Source organism: Pseudochaenichthys georgianus, chromosome 12 (assembly GCF_902827115.2).
Source record: "Pseudochaenichthys georgianus chromosome 12, fPseGeo1.2, whole genome shotgun sequence".
Taxonomy (NCBI): Eukaryota; Metazoa; Chordata; class Actinopteri; order Perciformes; family Channichthyidae; genus Pseudochaenichthys; species Pseudochaenichthys georgianus.
In genome coordinates this window covers 14,436,155-14,455,865 of record NC_047514.1, presented here as the reverse complement: position 1 = coordinate 14,455,865, position 19,711 = coordinate 14,436,155, and the positions used below count along the sequence as shown (strand labels likewise).

General features: G+C 43.5%; 1 protein-coding gene across 7 annotated transcripts in view; it reads left to right on the top strand.

Annotated features, from left to right (window-relative positions):
• Nucleotides 1–19,711, top strand: part of nup214 (nucleoporin 214) — a 53,672-nt gene that overhangs the window by 17,882 nt on the left and 16,079 nt on the right. For 2 of the 7 annotated variants that reach the window (XM_034095618.1, XM_034095617.1), the window contains exons 22-32: nucleotides 6,543–6,845; nucleotides 8,345–8,500; nucleotides 8,855–8,966; nucleotides 13,135–13,198; nucleotides 13,800–13,863; nucleotides 14,046–14,130; nucleotides 15,315–15,367; nucleotides 15,461–16,915; nucleotides 18,129–18,193; nucleotides 18,286–18,472; nucleotides 18,620–18,772. In XM_034095618.1, the coding sequence (XP_033951509.1) occupies nucleotides 6,543–6,845; nucleotides 8,345–8,500; nucleotides 8,855–8,966; nucleotides 13,135–13,198; nucleotides 13,800–13,863; nucleotides 14,046–14,130; nucleotides 15,315–15,367; nucleotides 15,461–16,915; nucleotides 18,129–18,193; nucleotides 18,286–18,472; nucleotides 18,620–18,772 (2,697 nt within the window). Of the gene's footprint in view, nucleotides 1–6,542; nucleotides 6,846–8,344; nucleotides 8,501–8,854; nucleotides 8,967–13,134; nucleotides 13,199–13,799; nucleotides 13,864–14,045; nucleotides 14,131–15,314; nucleotides 15,368–15,460; nucleotides 16,922–18,128; nucleotides 18,194–18,282; nucleotides 18,473–18,619; nucleotides 18,773–19,711 lie in introns of all 7 variants that reach the window. The other 5 variants (XM_034095616.1, XM_034095615.1, XM_034095613.1 and 2 more) reach the window with 3 other exon arrangements.

Here is a 19,711-nt window from a genome sequence, read left to right as displayed (position 1 = left end):
GGGCACGTCCGCGTGAGTTCTTGGTGTTACCTGCGTGCAGGTCGCTCCATAACTCCGCCGGGTTCCAGTGCGTAATTACCCACCGCAAGCCACATGAAGACTAGGTGAGATTAGGAAGATTTTGTTTAGGCAGTTAGGGGGAAGTTCTCTGTTGGGTTAATCTTATGCCCATGCGTGTTGGCAGTTTAATACTTTGCTTTCTGATTGGCTATTATGACTTCTTTGTAGGGATGTCCCGATCACCTTTTTTTGCTCCCGATCCGATTCCGATCATTTGATTTTGACAATCTGCCGATACCGATATTTCCCGATCCGATCTTTATGCAATGCATTAAGAGAAAAAAAAAGGTAACCGATAACGGCTGGTCATCCAACGCGATGAATTCAGCTATCTTGTCTGTTATTTTTTTGGCCTTTTCACTGTTCTGGGGCAGTTTCTCTTTCCTTTTAAAAGTCTCTGAAAGTGTCGGTTGTTTCAGTGCCGTTACCTGAGTGGCCGCTGTGTACTCGTCGTGTTGTTGTTTGTGTTTGTTTCTCAGGTGGCGTATTAGATTGGTCGTGTTGAACGTAGCTCTGTTCTTTCCACCACGCGGAACCTCTGCCTTGCAAACATTGCATCTGGCTGTTACACTGCCGTCGCTTTCAATTTAATAATACTTCCAAACTCCTGACATTTTCTCTGTCCCGACTCCCGAGTCACCAGCTGAACGTAGCCTCTCGTTAGCTTACTGCTACTATTAGACACTGCGCCCACTCTGTTGCTTTGAGAGATATAAGCAACCAGGTCTATGAAAACAAGCCCAAAGGAAGCAACACATACATGATGTTGTGTAATTTTAAAACAAAACTAAGTCCTCAGGATGACTTTAAGACGTGAACATGGTCATTTTTGTTTTGTAACATTAAATAAAATAATAAAAATATTTTATAAAAAAAAAAAAATCCCGATCCCCGATTTTTTTCTCCCGATTCCGATCTTTTGAAAATCACGTGATCGGCTCCAATCCCCGATCACGTGATCGGATCGGGACATCTCTACTTCTTTGTCAGCGTTTGTGGATGCGCCCTCAGTGTCTTTCTTAGATGATTGCCAGAAGGCGCAGTTGGTCGAAATAGCAGAGCACTATGACATTGCTGTTGTGGGGAGCAAGCGGAAACATGACATTAAAACTGTCATTGTGTCATCTTTGTTTGAGCAGGGGGTGTTGCTGGTTCAGACAGCTGGTTTGACGTTCGAGCAGCAAAAGGAGCTTTTGGCCATGCAGTTTGATCAGGAGAGATCGCAGTTGGAGTTGAGGTTGGAGCAGGAGAGATTGGAGCAGGAGAAGTTGCAGTTGGAGATGAGGGGTCAGCAGCAGGAGGTAGAGAAGCGTTTAGAGGTGGAGAAGACGCTGGAGGTGGAAAGGATGAAATGTGAGGTGGAACATGCTAGATTACGGCTGATGGGAGAGGGCAAGTTTTCTCCAGGGGAGGATGGTGGTGATAGGTCGGCATCAGGCAGTGGCGATATCATTTCTTACTTGCGATTAGTGCCAAAGTTCAATGAGCGTGACCCGGACATTTTTTTCACTCTATTTGAACGCATAGCAGAGGCAAGAAACTGGTCAGATTCGGACAGTGCTGTTACTTCAGTGTGTAATCACTGGGCGAGCACAGGAAGCCTATTCAGCTGTTTGTGGCGAAAAGGCTTTGGACTATGATGGCTTACGAACTGGTTCCTGAAGCGTATCGTCAAATGTTCAGAAGTTGGGTCAAGGGAGATAAGCAGACACATGTGGAGTTTATCCGTGATTTAACTTCTCATTTTCAGCGGTGGTGCGCGGCAGCAAAGGTTGCAAGTTTTGACGGTCTTTGTGAACTCATTGTCTTGGAACAATTTAAAGACATTCTCCCTCAGCATGTGGCCACTTATGTGAATGAACAGAAACCTTCCACCGCGTTTAGAGCTGCTGAATTAGCGGACGATTTTGTGTTTACACATAAGGGCAGTTTTACTGAGAAGTATTCTAGGGGTGATTGGAAACGTGGAGAAGACAATGGCTATGCCCGCGGTGGTGCAAAGTTTTCACCAGGCTCCTCCCGTAGATTTGTAGGTACAGGGCGACCCGAGGGGGCCAAAGTGGACCTATGTCATTATTGCAGAGGAGAGGGTCATTGGAAGGAGCAGTGTCCGTTGCTGGGGGAAGCCTCGTTTGTCACCACATGCTCCAGCCATGTGTTGTTCTGCCGTGTTGAAAAAATAAACGTTGGGTGTAGGCTCGGGCATGGTGCCTGATAGGAAGCCGGTTTGTGCTGACCCGGATGCGGGTTCTGGTTTTGAGCCGTTCATCACTGAAGCTGTATCAGTAGTCGGTAGTGACAAATATGTGCCGATTAAGGTGTTGCGTGATACAGCGGCTAGATACTCATTCATTGTTGAGTCAGTGTTGCCTTTTTCGTCAGAGACAGAAACAGGGGATTTTGTGCTGATGAGGGGCATGGAGATGGGCTTGATTCCTGTGCGACGTCATACAGTAGTGCTGGATTGTGAGCTGGTACGGGGAGTTGTGTCTATCGGTGTGCGTCCCGCGTTGCCACTTGATGGGATACATATGATTTTGGGCAACGATCTCCCTGGTAGTGCTGTGTGGGCTGGTGTGCCACCGCCTGTGGTGGTTTCCAGGCCGGTGGCATCTGGGGAGCCAGGTGAGAGTGGTTTGCAATTTCCAAGTGTGTCTCCAGTTTATAATATTACACGTGTGCAGAGCCGAAGGATGTCCACTGACCTACCTGTTTCGGAGTCTGGAAAAAGTGGTTCAGCACGGTCCTTTGACTTTGAGATCGAGACAAAGAAGAAGGAGAAGACAGTCAAAGTGGTGAAGGAGAAGAAAGAGAGGAAACCCCGCAAAGCGAAGGAGAGGAGGCCAAAGGAGAGGAGGCCGAAGAAGAGAAGGCCGAAGGAGAGGAGGCCGAAGAAGAGAAGGCCGAAGGAGGTCGGCGAGGCCGATGAGCGCCTACATGCTGTGGCTCAACGCCAGCCAACCCAAGGAGGAGTGGGACATAAAGGCAGTGGAGGCGAAGAAGCAGTACGAAATCGCAAGGCTGGAGTTAAGAAGAAGGATGTTGGATGGTCGTGGACCCCTTTGGGGCCTCGTCTTAAGGGGGGGGGCTGTGATGCCCCTGTGGGTCCATCAGTAGAGAGGGTGTGGCTGTTCTGTCTGTGCTGCATTGGCTCCAGTGATTGCATTGGTTACAGTAACTCAGGGCACCTGGGTCTGGTGTCCTGCAGCTATTTGAAGCCTCTCTGCTCTCGCTCTGCTTTCCCCTGCAGACACCTGGTGTTGTTGAGTATATATGGTTGTTACTTTAGTTGTTTTACTTTGTGCACCTCAACACTCTCACCCATACACATTCATGCAACCCTCACCCTGCATTTACACTACTGATACCACTGACGTCCACACCTCATGCCTTACTTATTGTTGCACTTCATTTAATTTGGATTGTTTCCTTTAAATAAACATGTTTTGATAACCGTTGACATGGTGTGTCTCCTTTTTGTTGTGGTCTTTTGAGCCAGGTCATAACAGTCAAATACTGGTTTCTAATGGTTTCTGAGGAGTTGTACTGGAATGAAAGAGCACAGAGTACAGAAGCAACAAAGCAGCATACTGCATTAAACCTGACCTTCACAGAGAGGTTGAAGTTCATGTGGAGAGGAGGCTTCAGTAGTCTGTCTGCACTCTGTTTAGTTGTGCTATCTTACAATCAATATAGTAAATGTGAGGTAAAGTGTGTCGCCAATGTAACCGGTTAGAACTCGAAGTTGCGATGAGGTCTTAAAATGTATGGAAAGGGTCTTAAAAAAGGTCTTAAGAGGTATTAAATTTGACTTCAGGATTCCTGCATATACCCTATGTGTGCACCTGGTGTCCTGTGTTGTCTCCTCCCCCCCTCACCTGTGTCTTGTTAGTATGTGTGTATTTAGGTGCCGTTTCCTTGTAACTGGGTGTGTGTGAGATCCTTGTGGCTGCAGGATGTGTGCAAGGAGAACAGCAGGATTGAGGCTGTGAACTTTGTGCACATGATTTTAATAAATGCCCACGTCGGGTTATATTTTTGGACGTTCTGCCTCCTTGCTTGTTCTGGGCCGCTCAACGGTCAGTCTCACAATTGGTGTCAGAAGTGGGATTTGACCAAGTAAGGAGGTGAAAATTACGAGAGGAAAGAAGAGGAACCAAAGAGAGGAACCGCTGGGGGTTGCTATGCCTAGAACGGACCAGGGGGCCACGGCTGTTGAGGCAGCAGGAGATGAGAGACAAGCAGCAGGAGACGAGAGACAAGCAGGAGGAGCAGCGTTTGCAGGCCGAGGATGCGGACCCGGACCCACGAGGAGTCGACAGAACCTGGGTCGTGCTAGAGGCAGACCAACGCATTACAACAGGACAAAACAGCTTCCGGATAAGTGGCATCACGACATGGTTGACAACGGCTTCACTGGCCCCGCTGGAGGTGGCGGAGGAGGAGGTGGCGTTGAAACCGGGTGGCTGACAGGTTGTCCCGAAGCCGAGACTGTAAAGACACTCTGCTTCCTGGGGAGAGGGGGAAGGAAATGTGACGAAGGTAACTTCGTCACTATGGACTGACGGCTTCAGGCCGGGTAATATTGCACTTTATTAGCGTGATTGCACAGTACAGTTGACATTACATATTTGCACATAATTTATACTAATTATTGAGGTAGTATTTTTTAACTGATTAAACCGTATTTATTGGAATGTCGTCTGGCAGGTGCTGGTCGGGTCCTCGGCTCCGCCTGAAAAGATAGGGGAGTGTGCCGAGAGTAGTTATGCTGGTGTAAGGATGACAGTGGCTGATGCACCTGGTGTCACCTGTGTTGTCTCCTCCCCCCTCACCTGTGTCTTGTTAGTATGTGTGTATTTAGGTGCTCTTTCCTTGTAACTGGGGCTGCAGTCGAATAGTCCAAAGATCAGCTCCTAAGTTCTAACCCTATCGTCTATTCCTTGACCTCTGAGTGAAACGTCACGGGGTTAAGGGATAGTGGATAGGAGAATTCAAAAGGACTTAGGAGAAGAGACTGCGGTACTTTAGAGAATCGACTGCATTTTCACTATCCGACGTGTTTATGATGCGCCAGCGGACGTCATTTTGTGCGTCTGCTGCTGTGGGGAAACTATGGAAACTACAGTTTTCTATACAGCGGACTACAACATGGATGTTTAATAAGAACGAGGGACTACTGTAAACTCATCTAGAGACTCTGATGCTGTTGCTTTGCTTTATGAACGTGGACAACAGAGAAACATATTCTTCATGACCAAAGTTGGAATTGAAATAAAAAAGGTCCACATTAATACTAATGATCCCAAAGATTGTATGAACTATGAAAATATCTTAAAATCAATACAAATGTATTTATTATAAACGTTAGTCCTTAACATCTATCACTGTGTATATCACCATTCAAACATCTTTTAAAAGTTGAACAAACCCCACACAGCTCAGTAAAGACTGAAATGTTGACTTTATTTGATAATTTCAGTAAAAACTAACGTTCATATTTCTCTTTTTGATTATAATACTGATGAACGTTCAAAACAAAGCACTTTGGCAACTTACCACCTATGTTTTAAAATGCTTAATAAGCACCGTAACTTTCATGATATCATTCCTCGGTCATAATCGGTTGTTTCCGTGAACGGCCGACTGTTGAGTGACGGCAAATGCTGCGGCTGCAAGGCATTGTGGGGCAGCATTTTCGCTTCTCCTGTCGGTTAGGGAGGTTATAAAGGAAGTTTGAAACCTCCTTTCCTATCATTCTCATCATTCTAGAGAATTCGAACGGCACTTATCATGGCTGCCACTGAGGGACTTCCGGGTCATTTCACTCCTTTTAGGAAGGTTCCTAAGCTAAATGGACTATTCGACTTCAGCCTGGGTGTGTGTGAGATCCTTGTGGCTGCAGGATGTGTGCAAGGAGAACAGCAGGATCGAGGCTGTGAACTTTGTGCACATGATTTTAATAAATGCCCACGTCGGGTTATATTTTTGGACGTTCTGCCTCTGCCTCCTTGCTTGGTCCGGGCCGCTCAACGGTCAGTCTCACACCCTGTAAATACGATGTCCTTTGGTGTCATCTGTTTTATGTTCATGTTGTAACCTACTTGCTGCCATGTTGGACAGGTCTCCCTTGAAAAAGAGATCAATGGGACCACCTAGTTAAATAAAGGTTTGAATGAAAAAATACCTGTCAGTCAAAGAAAAAGGAATAATATTCACTTTAAAAGGGTTAAGAGTTGATTGTTTATTAATGTAAAGAGACAACTTGCTAACCTGTTAAATCAGGTATCAAGATACGCTAAAATAAAAAATCTTATCCAATCTTCAAACACCTTATCAAAATGCAGCATTTGTGGAGCTTCTTGATATCGATGAGATTCATGAGATGTTGACGTGATTACAGTGTTAAAAATATTAGCATAATTCAGCTATAGTTGCACCTTTGTTTCTGTTCTAAATGTTCTTCATCTATTCTCTTCCAGCCAACCTGTCCCGCTCAGCCTTCCTGTCCCCTAAATACTACGAGGACTTGGACGATGTGAGCTCCTCGTCCTCCCTGTCCCTGGAGCCCCACCCAGCTGACTTGGAGATGGAGGAAGAGGAGCTACAGTTGGCACCCCTTCCCCTTTCTGTCCTTCCTCCAGCATTGTCCACCCCCCGCCACCCCACAGTCGTGAGGACCCCCTCTATCCAGCCAGGCTTCGGGGCCATCCAGTCCACCCCTTTGACCAAAATGCACTCAGTGCAGGGTTTGGGCTTTGGACTCAGCCCTATTGCCAGCCCTGGTGAGTAGATCACACTGTTGGAGCTGTCGAGCATTAACAACAATGAGATTTTAAATATCACATGTAACACAGACCCTGTTCACACTTGATTTTAAAATGTGTCTTGTGTGATGAGCGTACAAGCGGACAGAGTTAAACAAGATTAACAACCACTAAAACATATCTCATCACTCGTACCTCTTGCCGTGGTACACTGGAACGTATATGACCATATATCTTTTATAGTTTAATTGAGGAAAGTATATTTTCAAAGCCAATGTGCTTCCTTTTGGTCTCCGGTGGTTCTAAAGTTGCATAAGATATATTTTGTAATTCAAACCTCTTGGAGTGTTTGGTCTGCCTGGAGCACAGCAAGGTATAGACTCTGTCTGTTTTGAATTCTGCATGGGAAGCACTTTGCTGCCTCCTGCCGGTTAAAAACAAAAGCACATTTAGTCTTTGCACACCAATATAATGTATGTGTTAATTAGCAAATAGAGCGGGGAATTGAGATCCAATCACAAAGTCAGGGTGTCCGCAGAGTCTTAAAAAGTATTAAAAGTTGATAAATCAATTTAGCGAAAATTAAGGCTATTAAAAAGTATTAAAAGGCATTTTCCAAGGTATTAAGAATGTACTACAGCGTTTCCAGCGTTTCCAGCGGTCTAGTGTGAATGGACACGTTAATTAATCGAATGCATGTGAACGGAAGACTTTTTTGCGTATGCATTTTACTGTATGCGTCCTCGTGGGGCCGGGGTCAAACTATATCCGGTCACAGAGATCTGCTATTTTAAAGTAAGGTCAACACATATCGACCCTAAATATAGTCTATATTAAGAATGAGAAAAGTCTTAACATATATATGTGTGAGGGTGATGACGTCAGAGCATCGTCCTATGTGCCGGGCTTAGCCCCGGACAGCCCCTGCCCAATTTAACCCCTGGGTATTTGTGAGGGAGCTCCTATATGGCATTACCCCGCTGAAGCTCACCAAAGTTTAATATATTTCATAGTTCAAAGTTTTGTCAATTGTTTTGTTTATTGGTCAAATACTGGTTTCTGAGGAGTTGTACTGGAATGAAAGAGCACAGAGTACAGAAGCAACAAAGCAGCATACTGCATTAAACCTGACCTTCACAGGTTGAAATTCATGTGGAGAGGAGGCTTCAGTAGTCTGTCTGCACTCTGTTTAGTTATGCTATCTTACAATCAATATAGTAAATGTGAGGTAAAGTGTGTCGCCAATGTAACCGGTTAGAACTCGAAGTTGCGATGAGGTCTTAAAATGTATGGAAAGGGTCTTAAAAGGTATTACATTTGACTTCAGGATTCCTGCATATACCCTGAATGTGTCACTAGAGTCAAATCCAATGCCAGGTGTGAACTGATGTTCTTGTTATTGGAAGACTAAAAAAGCAGTTTAATGTCAGGTGTAAACAAAGTCAGAGAATGCAGCTGCTTAAAACTAGTAGACATGCTTGGTTTTATAAATGTTGCTCTCTGTATTGATGTTTCAGTTCCGAGCAATAAGATTAACCTGAGCGGGGCTGATAGCACTGCCCTCGCCACAAAGACAGTGAAACATGGAGCCCCCCCGACTGACAGGAGCGTCCCCGCACAGCAGGCTGCAGCCACTGCCGCCCTACGCAGGCAGATGGCCAATCAGAAGACAGGTAGGAAGAACATGCAGCAGTCACCGGCTTTTGACTGCAATTTAAAGTTATTCTTTATTTTTAAATGTGAACAGAATGTGTTGTAATGGTGTATAAGAAGCTATTTGTAAAAAAAAAAGTATTGCCATGCACTCTGCAATTCACCAGGGGGAGACACATACTGCCAGAACAAAACATGTGAACCTGATAGCTTTACATCCCAGCACAGGGCTTGCCCCATCACACCTGAGAATAACTTTGAAACTGTTTCAGTTTAATTCAAACCGTGCTAAAGTCACCATGGAAACCTAACATGAATTCAAAATCACTTGTCTGAGGTGTTCTATTTTTAATATAATTTTTTTTATTTTCCAGCTGTTGTCGGTGCATCCTTGACAGAGTCCACTCTGAAGAATGTGCCTCAGGTGGTCAATGTCCAGGAGCTCAAGGACAAAGGGCCTCCGATGCCACAGTCCAATATCATCAGGTAAAAACTAAAAATTATATACAATTGTGTTCAGGTATGTCAGATTTAGTTTGAGCTATGCCAAGACATCTACTTAACCCTGTAAGGCCCCCGGTTGTAATTTTACAAAATTACTTTAAGCTATCCTAAAAAAGTCAGTAAATGTTTTTTTTTTTTTTTTAAAGACTACATTTACATAGTCAAAAGATCCTTTTGTTCAGCCTCACAATGCTATTGGGTAGTAAATGTGTTTATAGTAGGGCTGTCCAATTAATCTTATTTTAATCTCGTTTACGATTTTGGCTTGCAACGATTACGAAAACAGCGTAATCGAAATAAAACGATTATTTTTGCTGCATTCCCTTTCGCAATAATGCTCTCAATTTGTCTTGCATTATACATCCTGCCCTCGCGTGCACTTTCGCCCCTCCCTAAAAGCCCTCTCGGCCCGGTTGTGTTGTGACTTGCAGTCTGTTTAATAAATCCATATAAACACGTTACAAGGGAAGTTTTAGATGCCGTGTCTTTATTCTCCGGTCCTCCATGCTCCGGTCTCCAGCGTACAGTCAATTTTTACTAACTCGTCAAGCCGGAGCCTCTTAGCTCGCTACTTCCGGTTTCCGGATGAGGGGTTACCAAAATAAGAGTACTGCGTATAGCAGTATAATTAAACATTACAGGTTGTGAGTGACATTAGTTATCATATTTATATATGTTATAGGTTGTGGAAGTACGCTCCAAAATATTTGTTGATCTTTATTGGTATTTATTATTTTGATATTATTAATTTAAATGTAGATATAAATGTATTATTTTAATTTTATCTATTTAGTGGTTTTTCAGTTGAATTATACTTAAAGTTCAGGGTAATCAACTGTTAAAAACATACTGTTCAAATTATTATTTTTTTTTTTTTTTTAAAGTTCAATAAATGGATGTTTTCAAAGTCAATGAATAATCGTATTTAATAATCGTGATATCAATATTGACCAAAGATAATCGTGATTATGATTTTTGCCATAATGGAGCAGCCCTAGTTTATAGGTCCTGCCCTCTGGCCATACACTCACACAACTTCCGAATCTTCAAACGAGCAACATCTCTTTGTTTTATTGGACTGGATTTTTCAGATTCAAGTAATTAAAATGCCTCAAAAAAAAAATTGGGCAATTATTACATTGTCTAGAACATGTACATATTTAGTTATTGTGGAATACATTCATCAATTTGATTTTTTAGCAGCTTATGTCTTTGTTGTAATATTACAACACTGGGTTAGTGTGGTAGTCAAAATAGCATGTGTCCCTGTCATGAAAATTGCCCTTCCTTATGTTCACATATGGAAATAAAACACTAATAGAAATATAATATCTTTGATAATTCACTATAATTATGTTCTAAATGTGTCCTCTGTTAAGATTTTGAATTAAGACCAGATTTGAATAAATTAATACATTATTTCTGATAAAAGTATGTGAAAATATATCTGTAGCAATATTTTAAACTCTGCTTGTAACTTATCAGTTAATTAGTTACAACAATTCATTTAACTCTTCTCTGGTTCTGGCAGAAACGGTTCTTTCTGAAATGTTTTAGGACACTTGAATGTATCCCTTTAAGTATGATAATTAGCCTATTATCATTAGCCAGACTAGTATTGTGACTTTGTGACTTGTTGAACTGGTTTACCTGCATGTATGGGTGTAGGTATTGTCTGGAGTCCGTATGTATTGGGAGACAGACACACGGTATTCCCCTGTTTCTGATGTGATGGCACGCAACAGATTCCAATATCTGTTGACATCATTACATTTTGTAAACAACTTGGCAGTGTCAGAGATGGAAAAGAAAGACAAACTCTGGAAACTCAGACCCTGGCTTGATACATTCAGAGAGAAATGCCTGCAGGTGGTACCAGAAGAACACAACTCTGTGGATGAGATGATGACTCCTTTCAAGGGGAAATTCAGTAGCATCAAGCAATACATGCAAGGCAAGACACACCCATGCATGGGGGTTCAAAGTGTGGGCGAGAACTGGAATCTCTGGAATGATCTTTGATGTGGTGTTGTTGTTGTTGTTGTTGTTGTTGTTGTTGTTGTTGTTGTTGTTGTACCAAGGCAGTGTCAATGGGATACGAGCCAAGTCTGAACTTGGATTGTCAGGTGATGTTGTGATGAAGCTTGCCTCCACGCTTCCAGAAGGTCAGAACAACAAGATCTACACAGACAACTGCTTCACCTGTGTACCATTGGTAGTGAAGCTCCTTGATCGTGGGATTCATTATGTGGGAACAGCCAGGCAGGTGCGCTTACCCAACTGTAACCTTGAAGAGGAGAAGAGCTTGAAGAAAAAAGGGAGAGGAAGCGTTGACATCCGATTGGAGGCCAACCACAACATCTGTGCTGTCAAATGGTATGACAGCAGAGCGGTCACACTTGTGTCATCCTTTGCTGGACCAGACCCTGTGCAGAGAATTCAACGCTGGGACAAAGCCAACAAAACCTACGTAGAAGTTGAGAGGCCTTACATTGTGGGTACTTACAACAAGTACATGGGAGGTGTGGATTTGTTGGACTCGTTTACAGCCAAATACAAGTTCCCCATGAAGTCCCGACGCTGGTACGTGTACATCTTCTGGCACACCATCATCCAAGAGATCACAACCTCCACTGGATGTACGCAAGGACCTAATGGCACATTTTCCAATGAAGACAAAGAGAGGACGCTGCAGACACTGCAGTAAAGGGTACACAAACAAACAATGCACCAAGTGTGACGTCCTTCTCTGCTTTTCCGACGATAGGATCTGTTTTTGGGACTACCATTGTATTCATATTTAATAAATGACTATTCATAAAAAATATGACTGATGTGTGAGTCTTATTCATGCTATATACTGATATAGGGCCAAGTAAGCAATCAATCAATCCTGCACATCAACCCTTAGTTGTTCAATATATTTATTCAGACAATGTGAGTAGAAATACAGAAATTGTACTCCCGCCTAAGCCCAACGTTGCAATATCACAAATATTTCCCTCAAAACGTAAACAATGTGAAAACTCTTTAATTTCTGCTCCAGAGGCTCCCTAAAACAACATCTGAAAGGTCAAAAAAAATTAATTCAAATGTTTTTCTATATTTGGGCTTGACAGGGTTAAGCGACAGTTCGTTTAAATACAGGGGAACTTTTGGACCAAGAATAACAGTTGTAGTAAAGATCTTCAAAGATTCAATGTCAGGAGACGTCCTTTGTTATTTTCATTCATTTTTATTTGAATTGGGATCAAATCAAATTTGGTACAGGTCACATATAGTCCGTCACATCTATATTTCCTGTCTAATTAACATGTTATGTACTGTATATATAGCATCAAATCGTGCCAGAATCCACTTGGATCTATTTCTGATTCAGTGAGTAGACACTATGTCTCGTAGCCTGTGTCTGTCACTGCGAGTCCTCGAGGGTCCGGTGTTTGTTTAGAGTGTGTCTCCCCGGCCCCGATTTATCAGGTCACTGACTCCACCTAATCTTAGCCAGTGCACACAACTGGCAGATGCCAGCAGTCTTTTATTGTAGAGCTAGGGTTGGTAAAAGAAAAAGGTCAGATGAAAGTCAATGCTGACTATAACCTTATTTTTTACAGATTAATTTAGTTAAAATAGTTGAAAACACAGCAGTGTGAATATTTAGACTGGATTGTCTCTTTTTTTGTTCATTACCCCGCTCACTTTGCTTTCTTCGTGTCTTTTATTAAGCTCTTTATTCATTCCATGATTCACAGTCTCTTGTTTTCCCCCTTCCAGTCTCTTGCATTTCACTCTTTCTGCTTCACTACTTGTCGCACTTTTTATCCAGATAAAGCATGCTTACAAGAACAAACAAACCAAGCAAGGCATTGTGAGAGTAAAATCATAATGAGATTTGGCCTCGATTTTGCACGAATATACCTTTTTTATTTGATAGTACCAAAATATTTTACACCTTTTTCTTCAAATGATTACCAGCTTGATGTATTTTCTTTTACCTAAACAAAATAATTACAAAATATGTGTTCCCAACAATTTAAGAATCCTTCGTTGTGAACATTTTGCTGAAATGTACACCTTAATTGTAAATAAACTGTAATGTTTCATATGGAAAACAAACACCTAACCCTTTTTCTCCTTCTGATCTCTTCCTCAGCTCATCAGCAGGAGACTCCGGAGTTTCCGTCTTTTCAACAGTTTCGTCTCACCAGGCCAAACGAGTGAGTACAAAACCTATCCATCACTCACCAAGCTTTTCCTTTCTCTTGTCAAATCAAACGGTTATATTACTATAATACAAATATTTTGAAAGGCTCAAGTCTTATTTTTTAAGAATCAATCAAACATTGATGAAGCATGTGAAAATGATGTCAGTAGATGTGGAAATGTCCAAGTTTCAACTGAATAGCGCAGACACCCATACATGTGTTTTTATCCATATACATGCTTTTACTTAAATACACAAACATTAAACTCAGTATTCGAGTCCCTCTCCGTGCAATTTTAAAGAACATTCAACTTGCGAGATTTCACAGCTGGGTGACAGGTTTGCATGTGAAGACAGACCATTAACAGCACTGGTGAGAAATGTCCCAGCTCCCTCCCATGTTGATGTTACAAATGGCAGTTAGGTGACAGGGGAACTCCTTGGACAAATCTCGGTCGCTGTTCAGGCTCAAGTTCAACTGAATGGGAATGACCCAAACATACTCAAGCCTGTGCTGTGACATGTAGCACTTTGTTTGCATACACTTAATGCTATTACATGTTATTCTGCATTATGGTTTTGCACAATACCCAATGTATGTCCTGTCTGTGCAGAATCCTAGCCAAGGTTTCCAGAAGATGTCCAATGAAATCAACCCACAGTCGAGCTTTGTGTTTGGTAAGCACCACCTGGACATCGTGCATAGTATACGCACGATTCGTCATCCTTATTGCCCAGATTTGTTTTCTTTGAATGCATGAAATACTTTAAAGATCACTGCTTATAGTTATTAACAATATGTACAATTTTACACCTTATCTGATAGATTTTTATTTACTTTAAATAATGTTGTCTTTCAGGTCAATCATCCAAAACAGAGTCTCCAGTGGCTCCTGCTAGCACCGCAGAGCAAAACACCAGCAAAGGTTTCTCCTTCGCATTAGGGTGGGTCAATTTGGGGAAATTAAAGAAGCATTCCCAAATATATAAAACGAGTATACAAATAGTTTATTTTATATTTATGAGCGATTTTTGGGGGCGGCGCGAATCACGCGATTGAGGCGATTTGAAGGGGGCCGCGTCAAATGCGAGAGTTCAATTTTTTAAACTCGAGCGTCAAATTAACGTGGCGCGTTCAGCCAATCAGTGTTGGGATTCCCTCTGACGTCCCTCTGAGGTCCTGCTGTTGATCAGTTGTAAAGATGGAAGAGATGATCGCTGTGGTTCTGAGTGGGTTCCCGGAGATTTACGATACAATGTCGTAGCCTATATCTACCGGGACCGCAACAAAAAGGAGCTGGCTTGGAGGAGAATAAGAACCCAGACACGGCGTTTGTTGCTACGTTTGTAGGCCTTCCACAGAAGGTACAAAGCAGCAATAGTTGTTATATCCTCCATAGTCAAGGACAGAAATAATCAAAACGATCTTGCATGGAAGTGTAAACAACCTCAACGGCGCGGCTCGTCAACGGTATGTCCGTTTGAATGACGCTATAAAACAAACTGCAAGCCGCGGTGAAACTTGAGCGATTGGAGCGATGCGAATATTCGCATTGCGTCCGGTGTGAACGCAGCATAAGAGTCTCTTATATGTTCAGAAATGTATTTGTTGTTAAACTAAGTAGAAAGTCAAAGTCTCAAAAACATTTAAAACATTTTGAATATTATCAAAACCCCTCTCTCCTGGCATTGCACTTGACCACTAGCATGTGGGTAGCACAAGTAGCAAAATATCAACTTTTCCAATTATGATGTCTCCCTCTGTCCCTGACTAATAATCTGTGGGTGTGACTATCACTATGATACAACTGTGTTCCCTTGTTCTGTTTCAGTTTGAAATAAGTTACATCACAGAAGAAGAAAAACACATACTTTATTTTTCCTACAAGGGGAAGTTCAATATTCACTTGGTTGTTAAAGTATATACAGTACACCGGAAATACACACATGCACAAACACATGTAGTAATCAAGAGGTGTCAGAGCAGTTGGGGGTCCGGTAGCTTGGCAAGGCTGAGGTGGTAAACTAGTTTTTTGTGGTCCATTAGGGACTGGAACCCTGTCACCATCCAGTTTCCAAGCCAGGATGCTCTTACTGTTGATTCATTCAGACTTTAATTTATTTTGCAGGGCCACTGGCTTCAGTTTTTCTTCTGTTACACCGGCAGCTGGAGTGCCACAAGGTAAACAAACAATAAAGTAGCTTTGTAGCGGATCGTTATGAGGACGATGTCAAATGGTCACACATTCAATGACTTTTGTTTATGTCTCTCCAGTTAACGATGCGAATAAATTCTCCTTTGGTGGAAATGGTAAGATGATGTTTGGCCAGTCGGCAGAGGAGCCATTCTCCCTCACCCCAAAGTCCCCCTCCCCTGCTCTCGGAACCGCCTCTCCCACCCTGCCCCTAAACATGTCAGGAGACAAACCGGCCCCGAGGACAGAGCCACAGCCCCTGAAGCCCATTGGGGGGGAAACTCTGGGCATCTTCTCTGGACTACGTGTGGGCCATGGAGAAGAAGCCCAAGATGCATCCGCCAAACCCACCGCTGGCTCATTTAGCTTTGGAGAAGCTGGACTCGGTCTAAGCAAGGGAGCGGCGCAGTTTAGCTTTGCTCCAGGCCCACAAAAGTCTGCAGACGATTCTGCAGGAGCGGACCTGTCCAAGGGGGCAGCGTTGGGGAGTTTGTTCAAGCCCCCTGAACAAAACCCCAAGCCGGCCTTCTCCATCCCTCAGTCCGGTTTAACAGCCTTGGCTTCACCTACGTCTTTCAGCAGTCTTCTTGCGGCTTCTCCAGACCCTTCAGAGGAGCAGAAAGGTTCCCCACCACCTTATGAACCCACCCCACCTCCAGCTGTAGAGAGCCCCAGCCCCCCTGCAGCCCCTGAGCCTGCAGAGGATGCAGCTGCCACAGAAACCACAGCGATTACAGCACCATCGCCCTCACCTCCTTTGGCCGCAACCTCCCCGCCCCCATACCCTCCCTCATATTTCACCGCCCCAGCTGATGCAGTCCCACCAGCCAGTGCGGCTCCCACAACAGAAGCCCCCCCAGACAGCACCACGACCGCTAGTCCTGTGCCCACATCTGCTGCCCCCGCCCCTGCTGTAGCTCCAACAGCCTTCCAGGTGCCCAGTTCTGACAAACCAGGCTCCATTTTCACTCAAACGACCCCCACAATAACGGACAGCAGTTCCCTCGGAGCTACACCAGTTATCAGCACAGTTGCCGCTGCAGGCACCACCCCTACCTCCACTGTTGTTAGCACAGCTACTACTGCTAGCACTGTCTTTGGGCAACCTGCTGCCCCTCCAGCTTCCTCTGTCCCCCCAGCCCCCTCAGCCCCAGGGTTTGGCTCAACTGCGTTTGGTACACCCTCTGCACCTGGTTTTGGAAATTCTGTGTTTGGCCAGGTGAGTGGCTTCGGCCAACCTGCCACCAACACTGAAACACCTGGCGGCTTTTCTTTTGGCCAATCTGCATTTGGCGCGAGTTCTAACAGCGCAACTACTGGAGGAAGTCTCTTCGGTGCCGCCACTGCCACCAATGCCAGTTCCTTCTCCTTCGGCACGAGCAGCGCCAACACAGCCAGCAGCACCGGGTCAGGGCTGTTCGGACAAACCACAGCACCGGCATTTGGCCAGAGCTCTGGATTTGGGCCAGGGCCTGTGTTTGGGAGTAACACCACCACATCTTCATCTACAGGATTTGGATTTGGACAGCCCTCAGGTGAGAGTGAGTCTGCACTTTTAGATCTTAATGCTCATTTGTAAAATATGATTCTTAAAGAATAGAGATGTCCCAATTCCCAGTGAAGTTTATTTGGCTTTGATCCCAATCATTAGATGTTGTTAAATGTGTGTCTTAAACATGGAACCAACAGCGTTGGTTACTATATTTAGCACATTTTATTTTATAACAAGGTACAAATACTTGAAGTTCTGGCTCAAAACTATTAGTTTAAAGATTATTAATATGTATAAAAACTGGAAATGTAACTCCTGAAGTGACACGATCAGCCAGGGAGAAGATTTATCCCCCTGTTGGATTTGTCCAAATGTTTTATTTTTTCATTTTTCTTCCATGTTTATGGCTTAACAAAGTATCAATGTCATTTGAATGGCTAGTGCTAAACTGAACCTGACACAACTCATTACATTAATGCACCTCGAAACAGTATCTTGAGTACTATATTCATATAGTGAGTATAGTATTCATGTGGCCGTTTTGTAGGAAAATGACACATTTTAGGTTTGTAACGTAATTGGGTATGCATGTTTCTCAAAATGAAATTCAATCGGCTGTAAAGACAAGTCGGGGATGTTGTCGTCCCTTCAAAGCGGTGTTAAATGTACTAATGAGAACTGAACATCTACAAATAGTTAAGTTGTGTCTGACTCACAACCTCAGCTAACCCCTTAATTGTATTATGGGCAGTGGGCTGTAAGAAACATTCAACTCATTTAGCGGACCTTCCCACACATTTGGAGGGGTTGAAGGTCAAATGTTACACTTTTTTGGGTCAAAAGGCCATCATCACCCTTTCATATACTGCCTGCCTGGCTGGGGGGCTGGCTCTGATATTTGGGGGGGGGGGGGGTGCAGCAGTCTGAGTAACAAGGGTGGCATGAGGGGAGTTGTCCCATTCCAAAAGATTCTCTAAATTCCCCACACAGCGTGGGAATGTCTGTGACTCTGGGACAGCTGACGGAAATGTATCTACCCAGCAGTAAAACACAGTTTGTCACATTTTTAAGGGGGGGGGGGGCTGAGTTCCCAGAGCTGACTCATTCTGTTTGAAACTGGAGGAAAATAATTAAAATATTCATTCAGTGGTGGCTGGAACATTTAGGTGGCATCATTGGCTACGTGACATCTAGTAGTGCATTGTTATCAATGTGTCAGTCTTGACTGGATTTTTCTTCTCTCTCTCTTATTACAGCTTTTGGCTCTGCTGCGGCCCCTGTTTTCGGCCAACAGTCTAGCAGCGGAAGTGTATTTGGACAGGTATAATCCACTGATTAATTTATAGTAACCAATAAATAGAACTGTACAAAACATCTGGACACGTTGTAAAACCAACATTTATTTCCCAGCAGCAGCAGCAGCAGCAGCCATCGTCTGGTGGCAATCTGTTCGGCTCAAGTTCAGCCAACACAGCGGGACAAACCGCTGGAGGAGGATTCTTCTCTGGACTCGGAGGCAAACCCAGCGAAGAAGCTGCCAACAAGAACCCATTTGGCACCGGTGCTTCCCCCGGAGGGTTTGGGCAGCCTGCTCAGACAGGTAGAGTAACGCAATCTGAAGAAAAACAAATTGCTGACCCTTCTGTTAGCATATTGTTGATTGAGTGGTACTGGAAGCTAATTGGTAACAGCACAAGAAACAAATCCGTGAAAGACACATGTATCTGTATATGCATTTCCTCTGTAGGTGCCCCCTCTCTGTTTGGGACTAGCAGTGCCAAGTCCTTTGACTTTGGGCAGAGCTCCTTTGGGGAGCAGAAACCCAGCGGGACCTTCACCACCGGGGCAGGGAGTGTCGCAGCACAGGGATTTGGCTCCTTCTCATCTCCGGCAAAATCAGGTACATCTCCTCACATTGCTTTGTATTCTCATTATACTGTGGTTTTTCACTCCTTACTGTCATTCACTCTCTTGGCAGTTAACGTTTAATTCCGATAAATTATAATGCTGACATTTTCAGACCAGGCTTGTTTCCAATTGCTTAATTAAAATTGAGCAAAAGGCCTAACAAATGTAAACAGTTCTGGTATTAGATCATAATTTCACGCTTACAAACATGTATCTGGATTAGCGGTGTTTGGTTTTCTCCGTTTGACATGTTTGGGGTCTGGCTCAGAGGCTCTGGGTTAGTGATGTGTGAGGATCTTTATATATACAGTCTATGGTGAAGATCAGTGATAGTGCGGTGGCTGGAATTGAAGCACCTTTACAAAGTCGACTTTTATACATCAGCTGACTGTTGACATTGCATTCTCCTTTATCACCTGAGCTACAGCAAGTGCCCTTATCTCTTCGCCCCAGCAGAGCAGGGAGTGAGGCAGTCTGGCATTACCTGCCACAGTACTGCTGATGCAATGTTACCTCTAACAGTACTCGCAGTACTGCTGCATATTTCAAACACAGAAAGTGTCACATTATCTCTTTAAGATTGATTGTTTTCAAGACTGCCATTCAATGGAGATGCGATGTTCTGGGTAAAAAAAAGTTTAGAATGCTGCAAATAACAATTATTTTAAAGACTAACCAATTAATTGTGTGGTATATCAAATTATCGGAAAAGGTTAAAAAAAAAAAGGTCATCCCAGTTTTTCTAAATCCAATGTCATGTTTGTAAATGTAAACTATATCTATATCTATGAAGCTGAAAAAAACATTTTCTGCCATTTGGTTCATTTGGCTTTGGTCTTTATGGTTGATTATTTAGAGTGGATCAATTGCAAATGAACTATCTGTTGAGCAAGTTTAAGCAAATAGATAACTTAGATTTTAAAATTGAGCT